This window comes from Pholis gunnellus (assembly GCF_910591455.1).
Source record: "Pholis gunnellus genome assembly, chromosome: 9".
In the NCBI taxonomy this organism is placed as follows: Eukaryota; Metazoa; Chordata; class Actinopteri; order Perciformes; family Pholidae; genus Pholis; species Pholis gunnellus.
Window position 1 is genome coordinate 6516838 of NC_136535.1, and position 9544 is coordinate 6526381.

The 9544-nt window shown below is 45.5% G+C and overlaps 3 protein-coding genes across 3 annotated transcripts; all 3 read right to left on the reverse strand.

Moving 5' to 3' along the window:
* Positions 1 to 968: 968 nt before the first annotated feature.
* LOC306700984 (claudin-4-like) lies at positions 969 to 3903 on the reverse strand (the record flags this gene model as incomplete). The annotated part of the gene is made up of 2 exons (XM_079166169.1): positions 3744 to 3903; positions 969 to 1610 (listed from the first exon to the last, which is right to left on the reverse strand). Exons 1-2 carry the CDS (start codon positions 3834 to 3836, stop codon positions 969 to 971), a joined length of 735 nt encoding a protein of 244 aa, XP_079022295.1. The 5' UTR covers positions 3837 to 3903.
* Positions 3904 to 5885: 1982 nt separating this feature from the next.
* On the reverse strand, positions 5886 to 7072 carry LOC306700986 (claudin-4-like). Its single transcript, XM_079166171.1, has one exon. It carries the CDS (start codon positions 7001 to 7003, stop codon positions 6371 to 6373), a length of 633 nt encoding a protein of 210 aa, XP_079022297.1. The 5' UTR covers positions 7004 to 7072; the 3' UTR covers positions 5886 to 6370.
* Positions 7073 to 7904: 832 nt separating this feature from the next.
* cldnf (claudin f) lies at positions 7905 to 9213 on the reverse strand. The gene has a single exon (XM_079166167.1). It carries the CDS (start codon positions 9135 to 9137, stop codon positions 8382 to 8384), a length of 756 nt encoding a protein of 251 aa, XP_079022293.1. The 5' UTR covers positions 9138 to 9213; the 3' UTR covers positions 7905 to 8381.
* Positions 9214 to 9544: the final 331 nt, after the last annotated feature.

Genomic DNA, 9544 nt, shown 5'->3' on the forward strand with positions numbered 1-9544 from the left:
CTTATATACAGTCTATGGTTCCCTCTAGATTCTCAGATGCAAATCACAAGCACGCAAGTTTTGAACACGGCAAAAATGTTCTCCGTTTATAGTTTCACCAAACATGATTGACGCCATTAGCGACAGGTGCACGTTCAGCTGCAGGGGTACAAATACCCTCTCTGGCTTGAATTGTGAAGGGAACCTGTAAGTCCGTCTTCATAAGGACTTAATAAAGTATTTCTGGCTCTGACACGAACACGGAAATCCACATTATGATTCATTTTCCACAGACTGCAGCTATATCAAAAGATGTCAGATAATTGTGTTTCACTACAATAATTAGCAGAAGGCTCCAAATTGACACCGCGTGTGACGGAAATCTTTGCGAGCAGAATAGCTGGAGACCAAAGAAGCAGCGGGAGACTCTCGATGTCTTAAGCTGAAGGTTTATTGAAGCTTGAATTTGAGGAGAAGCCAGACAATACAAGTAAAAAAATATATACAAGAGTGTGTATCGCCATCCTCAAGTCTAAAGGTTTTGTTGCTCTTCAAGGGGTGTTTAACCTGTGCTGGATGGACAGAAATAGGAAATACCAAATATGGTCATTTTCCTATTATTATTATATACACGTGTACAGATGCAGGCAGAGATTGTGATGTTGTTCCTTCTACAGCCTCCATGTGTGTGTGTGTGTGTGTGTGTGTTATGATTTAGACATTGGACTCCGTCTCCCTTCATGTCCCTTGATGCAGGACTGGGCCTTAAGGAAGGTCAAGACCTGGTCTTGATGATGATCAAATCTACGCGTCTCACCCCGAAGAAAAAGGACAACATATTAGAATGAACTACAAAGCATACCTTTAGAGTCCTTTCATGTGTTTAAACACACTTTGTTTTTCACTATATCTACATCTGGCCGATTGCATTACATCACACGGTTCAATACATTTATCCTTCAGCGGTGACGTGTTGGTGCTCTCAGCCCTCACACGTAGTTCTTGATGGCGTAGCTGCTGCGTGTGGGAGTCCTGGCCGGTGTGTACCCGCCTGAGGGGAACCCGGCCCTCTGTGGCGGGCAGCTCGTGCACAGGATGGCCCCCCCGCAGAACAGTAACCCGGACGCCACAAAGCCGATGTATATGGCCGCCCCGAGCTCCCTCTTCAGCACCTCTGGGACGCGCGGGTTGTGGAAGTCCCTGATGATGGAGTTGGCCGTCCAGGAGACGGCGACCACGGTGGCGAGGGCCGCCAGGCAGAAGACGGCCCCGGAGCCCAGCACCAGCCGCGCCTTGAGCCTCGGGTGGCCCAGGCAGTTGGTGCAGCGCGCCCCCAGGAGGAAGACGAGGAAGCCCAGGCACCCCAGCACCACGCCGATGCAGATGAGGCCGCGGGCCGCCTGCAGGTCCGGCGACAGGTCCAGCAGGGCGTCGTAGAGCTTGCACTGCATCTGACCGGTGTACTCGCTGACGCAGGTCATCCACAGGCCCTCCCAGAACACCTGCATGACCACCAGGTGGGTGCCGATGAACGCCGTCACCTTCCACATGGGCAGGGCGCAGATCAGGATGGTCCCGGCAACGCCGATCATGGACAGGCTGATGCCCAGCTCCTGCACAGCCATGGGACAGCGTGGGGACCCTCTCTCACCCTGGTGGGACACAGAGGACGGAGAGGAACACGATCATGTTCATGTATGGCTTTTCATTTCAACCCACAACGAGGAATTATGTAAACTAAGGAAATATGAGGTATGATGGTACAAAGTGTCTTTGTGCAGGTAAACTGGGTTCTTTATTATCAGATGTGATGATAACAGCCACCGTAGAGATACTTTTCTGTAAATCTCAGGTTGTTTCCTGTCACTGATGTCATTGGTGAAAATGTAGGGATTGTTTTCTAGCCATGGAGGCAAATGGCCACAAGGTTGCAGTATGTCACAATGACAAGGAGTCAGGTTGTGCATTGCTGATGACCAAAGCTAAAGGGACAGTAACATCTGACAACAAGTAAAATACCCTTTATCCGTTAAATTTGTGCATTTATTGTAGGTCTCAATTTGCTTTTGAATAATTAATCTCAGAATATCTTATTAGGGTCTAAACTTTGCATTGTGTATTTTATGTGATCGCAGTGAGTTGTTCAAGGAGGAAAAGGGAAAATGTAATTATTTCACTAACACCATAAAAGGGTTAGGGTTAATGTCTGACCTCCATATCTAAGCCGACTGAACCAAACTACTGTAATGTAACATCAACACCTGAGAGGTCGTGAACGATATTTCACTTCTCTTAAAGAATCGATGTAGACCTCGTTGATACTCATCAAGAACTATTTTTACTCCTTCGTTAGGCTCAGAACAGACAGTCTCTGAGGAGAAAAACATGAAGGCAAACGACTGAGGAAGCAGGAACGCTCTTCTTCCTGAGACTTTGGAGTGATGTGACCGTCCCTCACGTCTCTCTGATCTGCAGCCTGGTCCAACAACACCAACACCTCAAATCAAAGCCATCTTTCGGAAACTTTCAAACCCAAATATTTAAGATTCTCAAGAAAAATGTACATGAACATGTAACATGAATTGTTTTACCTTGTGTGTTTTTAGATAACCCCATTTTAATTATTTAAATCTATGTATCATTTATATGATGTATTAGTTTAATTTATTTACTAGTGTTTCTGTTGACTTTTGAAAGCAGGTCATGCTTTACTAAACAGATCGGCCAACAGGATAATAAGTCCCTGAGTCACCTTTGTTCCCTGGATAGTGATCTCTGTCCAACAGGTTCTCTGCTTTTTACGGGTGCTTTTTTTTTTTTTTTTTTTCAAAGTTGCATAAACAGAAAGCGTGAGAGAAACAAAACTTACAATGGAGAGTCATTTATTGTGAAAAAAATAGAATTACACTATTAAAAAGGACTAAAAGGTACAAATTGCCACGTGAACCAATCAATTTTTCAAAGACATAAAACACAATTTATATAATTTAAACTACCACCGTATAACTACCAACAATATTTAAAGCCAAGCATCCAAAGAGTGATTCTCTTAATAAGTATAAAGTGCGTGTTTCCTTCATTGTGGGTTATCTGTGCATGTGTGCTCTTTGCAACTGATTAAACTCTCGAGATTATTTTACTTCTTGAAGACGACAACATGAACCAGACTTCTCTTCGTCCCTTCAGAAATGTCAGATATACGTCTTCTCCGGCACAAAAGATCGGATTGAATCCTTGTTGCCGTATCCTCCGGGCCTGTTTAGGAGGTACTTCTCAGAGGGGGTCTCATCCTCCTTGGGGGGACAACTGGAACACAGAAGCGCTCCTCCCAAGACCAGCAGCCCCCCGGCCCCCCAGCCGATGTACAGAGCGGCCCCGAGCTCTCTTTTCTGGGCGTCCACCAGTATGGGGTTGTAGAAGTTCCTTATGATACTGCTGGCGGTCCACGAAACGGTGATAATGCAGAGGAGTCCGCTGATGATCAGTATCACGCCTGCTGCCACCGAGGCCCTCGCCTTGGCCCTCTCCTCTGTAATGAAGTTGGTGCACTTCCCGCTGGCGAACGCTACAAAGATCCCCACGATGCCCGTGATGATGGAAACCACCGTCAGGGCCCGGGCCCCCTGCAGGTCGGTGCTCAGAGACAGCATGGAGTCGTAGACCTTACACTGCATCTGGCCCGTGCTCTGGAACACGCAGGTCATCCAGAGGCCCTCCCACACGACCTGGGCTGTCACTATGTTGCTGCCGATGAAGGCCGTGACCCGCCACATGGGCAGGCCGCAGACAATGATCACCCCGATCCAGCCCAGCAGGGCCATGGCGCACCCCGCCATCTGCATTCCCATGGAAGCCATCGTCTTCCCTCTCCGAGCGCGTCTCTGAGAGAATATTTGGAGCCGGCTGGGTGTTTATGTTCATCTGAGGCAGAATTAGAATGAAGAAAGGGAGGCGTGAAAGCCAAGTTATCAAGGACACGCCGGAGGCCCTGCCAAAGAATACCAGCCGTGCAGGATTCTTTGTGCGGCGGGACAATTATAAGGATGGGGTTTCACTTATTCTCCTGGATGGAGATGAGGATCGTGTTGCAAAAAGGCTTTGTTGGTACTCTCAACAAGGAAAAAGACGTGTGTGGCACAAAATTCACTCACTTGTAGGCGGATTGAACGTGTGAAAAAGAGCAAAGGGAGTGTTTGAGTAGTGTTGACATGAGGCTTTACTGAAAGGAAGTCTAGAAAGGGTTGAGGCAAACGGTGACCTTTCTCCACATACATGAATCCACGCTGACGAGATGAAGTCGAAATAAATCACCTGTGGTTGTGAGTGAAACATATTCAGAGAGGAAACACGTCAAACGGAAATATCATTGGGCACAGAAGCAAGATGTTAGACTGTAAACTGCTGCTCTGCATTATCAGCCACAGTATTTAGGTGCATCTGTCTGTTGAAATATTTCCTTTACGTAGTAAGTTGCTTTTAATTTAGCTCAGTGTCACTAATAAAGAGCTTGGATCATCAGGTACAACATACTTAAAAAGACATTTTACACTGAAAGAATACATACTATTTTCAGCTTTTATTTTTTATTTTTTTAAATGACAGAAACCTATTTTTGAATCACTGCTTATTTACAGTGATACCATTGTCTACTCTGACATCACTGAGTTTTGCACACAGTCATAAAACCAGAACAGGTTCAGCAAGATGTTCTCTCTGATGGCAGAGGGTAAGTTAGGAATGTGAAACCAGGTTTAAAAACAAACACAACAGGGTGTGTTCCCAGCAGTGAAACACAGTATCAACTTCTACTCTTGGATGTGGTTCAGACATGACGATGGTAATTATGATTTAGAGAAACCAACGAAGAATGAGAAACAAAGGGCGGTGTCCCGTGTTAAAGTCCCCTGAAGTCCTCACACACACCAGAGTCACTTGAATATGAACACATTCTGTCATTGTTTTACAGGACAGTCTCATTTGGACAGTTATACATATTCCGCTTAACTCATTAAAACATCGTATTTGAAGTGACACAATGACTACGAGGTTGACATACTGACTTTCAGCGTTAACTGACTCTGTGTAAGGACCCATGCCCCTTTTTATACAGGACAATGTTTTTGTAGAGGAAAATAGTTTTTATAAATAATTAAGGTCAATTTGTAAAGGTTTGTTTTTATTGTTCGGTATCAAAAAATTTGAATCGCATGCACTGTGATAAAAGAAGAAAGTGATCCCTATCACTGCTAGTCGTCACCAAATGTGGGTGTAAAAACCCTGAAACTAACAGATGAGGCTCCTTTGTGACCTTTCTGATGTTCTATATTGTCATTGTGACAATGTTTTTATCAGTAGAAGCCAGTGTACTTGGGCCTGCAGTGCCATGAGGAGGGAAGTAAGGGAGTGTTAGGACATGTTTGCTTAAGGCCTCTTCTTAGAATTAGCAATAATAAAAATGTGGAAAAACGGCAGCCTTCTCCCCCTCAAACACCATAGTTGACTTTTAGTCCCAATGTGCTCGTCAATCATGTATTTAGTCTTTTCTTTATGCAAATCAAAGCAAATACGTATTAATTCAGATCGTTTGAATGCTGGTGCATTATGGGTATGGCTCTGTATCTGTGTTTAAAACTAACACGCTGTAGCCAACTCTGTGACAAAGTGTTGACTGGCACTCAACACTGTAAAACTGGTTGAACTGGTTGAACTGGTTGAACTGGTTGAACGTCTGCGTGTAGATTTCGACGCACCTTGGAATGTTTATGAACACGCTTTGTTGTTACACTCGCTCTCCCGCTTCATTCAACTCTCTAATTTGTGACCTCTTTGAATTCTAAACCATGACAAACAGCAAAAGAAAAGAAGAAGAACTGGCCAAAATCTAAACAAATAGGCAGAGAACAGAATGTCACTTAAGCAAATGTTTTATTAAATAAAAACAGTCATTGCATTTGAACAAAGATATGTGTAAAATATTCTATACAGTAAATTCACAAAGCATCAAGGGTACTGTACAAGCCTCCTTCTACCATAGCTCTTGTTGACCATTAACATCGTTCTATCACAGCTTCAATTTGCATTTACAGAGAAGAAATAGGTTTGATACAAGCTTTATATAAAACAACTCTCATTCAGTCCAGTCAGCATGCTGCTGGGAGATTTCTTTCCTCACACCACATTGTTTGTACTGGTTCTTGTTCAGCAAGAAACACTTTCTCTTGCCTCAGTGAAATCAGAATTTCTCCCAAAACTCTGTTCTCACGCTGTCAGTCACTTCAAGAAAAAAAAAAAAGTGAGACACAACTTGTGGTGCTTTCAGAAAATCACAACAAAGGAGGATTACTCATAAAAACTAAGATCATTAGAAGTCTTTTTCAGGAGAACGGACCTCTCAGACATATTCTCGGCTGGTGGCTGCGGACCTGGCGCCGGCGTACTTGACCGGATACTCTGGGCTCTCTTTGCGTGGGCAGGAGCTGCAGAGGAGGGCACCACCCAGGATGAGAAGCCCAGCTGTGCCCCAGCCGATGTAGAGCGCGGCCCCCAGCTCCCTCCTCTGGGCGTTGGTCATGATGGGGTTGTAGAAATTCCTGATGATGGTGTTGGCGGACCAGCAGACGGGGACGAGGATAAGAACGCCGGCGCAAATGAAGACGATTCCAGCGGCAATGGCCACCTTGGCTTTGGAGTGTTCGTTTTCCACGAAGTTGGTGCACTTGCCTCCGATGACACCCAAGATGACTCCAAAAGCAGCGACGATGATGGCGATGACCACAAGGGCCCTGGCCGCCTGGAGGTCCTCGGGTAGAGCCAGCAGGGAATCGTAGATCTTGCACTGCATCTGTCCTGTGCTCTGCGTCACGCAGTTCATCCATAAGCCCTCCCAGATGACCTGCGCCGTCACAATGTTGGCTCCGATGAAGGCTGTGACCTTCCACATGGGCAGGGCGCACACAATGATGGTCCCCAAGAAGCCAATGATGCCCAGGGCAAAGCCCAGCATCTGTCGTCCCATTGATACCATGATGAGGTCTAGTTTGAGTGGCAGAAGAGTTGAAGTTTTTCTTTAGGAGCAAGTCAGCTCAGCTCGGGTTGTAAGGTTGGATAAAGACGGTTGAGCGTTCCCTTTGCTTATAAAGAGGTCTCTGTTGAAGGTGGAGTCAGAATGCCATTTCCTCCTGACCAGAAACCAGTTCGCTCAATGACTTACCTGCCCAACCAGATTCTTGACATGACCAGTAAGCTGACAGGGAGTAGTTTCGATGAGATGGGCTTGAAACGACTATGTAAATGAGGCACGTAAAGATGCACCACATTGCTAATCGAAACAATGTTCTGCCAGTGGCCAGCCTTTGATTGGACACGTCACCACAAAATCAGGTCCAGTCACTTGTACCAGGTTTAAAAGACGGCCCAACGTGGGAGGGAGTATCACCGGTAAGTCAGATGTCAACGGAAGGAGCCTCCATTTATGGGTTCACTCATTACCTCACCATATGTTACATACTATTGCAGTGATTGGTTTAGTTGGGGAATTTCCAAATCAGAAGGACAGAACTCACAATGATCAATAAAACAGTTGATTGGATCGCGACAAGAATGTATTTTTTGTATTTTGTCTTTATTTTCACAAGGTTTATTTCTTTTGTTTCTTTGTGTATTTGAGGTTTTAATAAGCTCTTTACAGTGTACAGTGAAATGACAGTGATTAAACTGAAATATATATTTTTTTGTTTTAGAAAATTCTTTGTTATAATATTTTTGGATTTATAGAGGGACATTTAGATTGGCTTTTTTAAAATATAATTTCCCACCTTCCACTCCCACAGACACACGAGGGCCCTAGCCTTGTAAAATGTCATAGATAATATTTTCATAACACACAGTGACAATATGTTGTGATAATGACTCCACAAACAGATGTGTGAAAATACAACAAATATTTTAATGAAAATCTTTGAAAATAAAGATACATTTACAGAAAACAAACATCACAAATCATAATTTTTTTTATACAAAATCCGCTCTGGATGACAAGAAAATAAATATATGGACAGTGACTTCCTGGAAACAGTGAAAAGCAATGCAACTCTCAGTGCACACAGCACATGTTGACATAATATTCATCTGACATCAAGACCTCATAAAGTGATTTCTACTTTAGAGCACAGAATCAATCCAAAAGAGAAAACATTTCATGACAGATTGACAATATTCAAAAAGGTCACAGGGCTTGTTTGAGTGGCTTCATTATACATCCAAACAATGCACTGGAAAACATACCATCCTCTAGAAATACAATGAGTATTTTGATGCAATTTTACTTAATAATGGCATAACAATTTACTGAAGTCATCCTGGCAGAAATCTCAGTCTTTATCCTCCTTCTGCCCGGTCAGGTTTTAGAGGTATTGTCTAGCAGAGTAATTGGTTGGTGCTCCGTACGGTTTGCTCGGTAAATATGTCCCAGTGCCTGTGTACGGTTGGCTGGATACGGGCGCATACACAGGGCCATACGCTGCCGGGTTCACCCCTGGGCCTGCGTAAGGGTACATCGGTGCTGGTGGGTACCCCGGGTATCCATACGTGGGCTTTTGAGGAGGGCAGGACGTGGTTAGGGTGATCCCACCGATCAGAAGAAGCGCAGTAGCGGCCCAGCCGATGTAGATTGAGGCTCCAAGTTCCCTCCTCTGTGACACAACGGTCAAGGGGTTCTGGAAGTCTGTGATGGTGATGGCTGCGGACCAGCAGACGGGGATCAGGACTAGGACGGCGCAAACAATGATGAAACAGCCGCCTATGATCACCACCTTGGCCTTTGAAGAATCGTTGTCCAGGCAGCCGGTGCACTTGGCCCCGACGAAGGTGAGCATGACGCCGATGAAGCCGAAGATGAGGGAGATGATGACCAGGGCTCGGGCGGCTTGCAGGTCCCTGGACAGACTCATAACAGACTCGTTCAGCTTGCACTGCATCTGCCCGGTGCTCTGCATCACGCAGTTCATCCACAGGCCGTCCCAAATGACCTGGCCCGTCACGATGTTGGCTCCAACGTAGGAGGTCACTCTCCACATGGGGATCCCACAGGTCACCGACACCCCAACTAAGCCTATGAAGCTTATGACCTGACCTGCCACCTCCTTGCCAATCCTCCCCATGGTGAATAGGCTTCGTCTGCGGCAGGAGAGAATAGAGTTTCAGCGCACGGGTCCGGTCCTCTTTTCGGAGTGACGCAGCTCTCTCACTTGTTTGTCGGAGAAGCGCACAGGAGGAGGGCTGTCGCGTTGTCAAGTGAGTTCTTCTGGCCAAACCAGATTCCGTTTGCTAGAGCTAGAGGAGTGCCGCCCATTTCTTTTAAACAATGCCGTGCTTCTGGTCTTTGGAAATGCACTCTCGTATGCAGATTTTCCTGCAGTGAGGACGTGGTTATTGGATGGAGCTGCAGCCACTTAGGGACTTCAAAAGGTCCCGAAACCCGCTCAGGCTGTGAAAGATGGCAAACGATCAAATGAGGTCCCGGTGATTGTTCACAAACAGCCTCTTTCATGTGCTAATTTAGAATCAG

What these genes read in the sequence shown, in the direction of transcription:
- cldnf (XM_079166167.1), bottom strand. Translation starts at nt 9,137, where the DNA reads ATGGGGAGGATTGGCAAGGAGGTGGCAGGTCAGGTCATAAGCTTCATA.
- LOC306700986 (XM_079166171.1), bottom strand. Translation starts at nt 7,003, where the DNA reads ATGGTATCAATGGGACGACAGATGCTGGGCTTTGCCCTGGGCATCATT.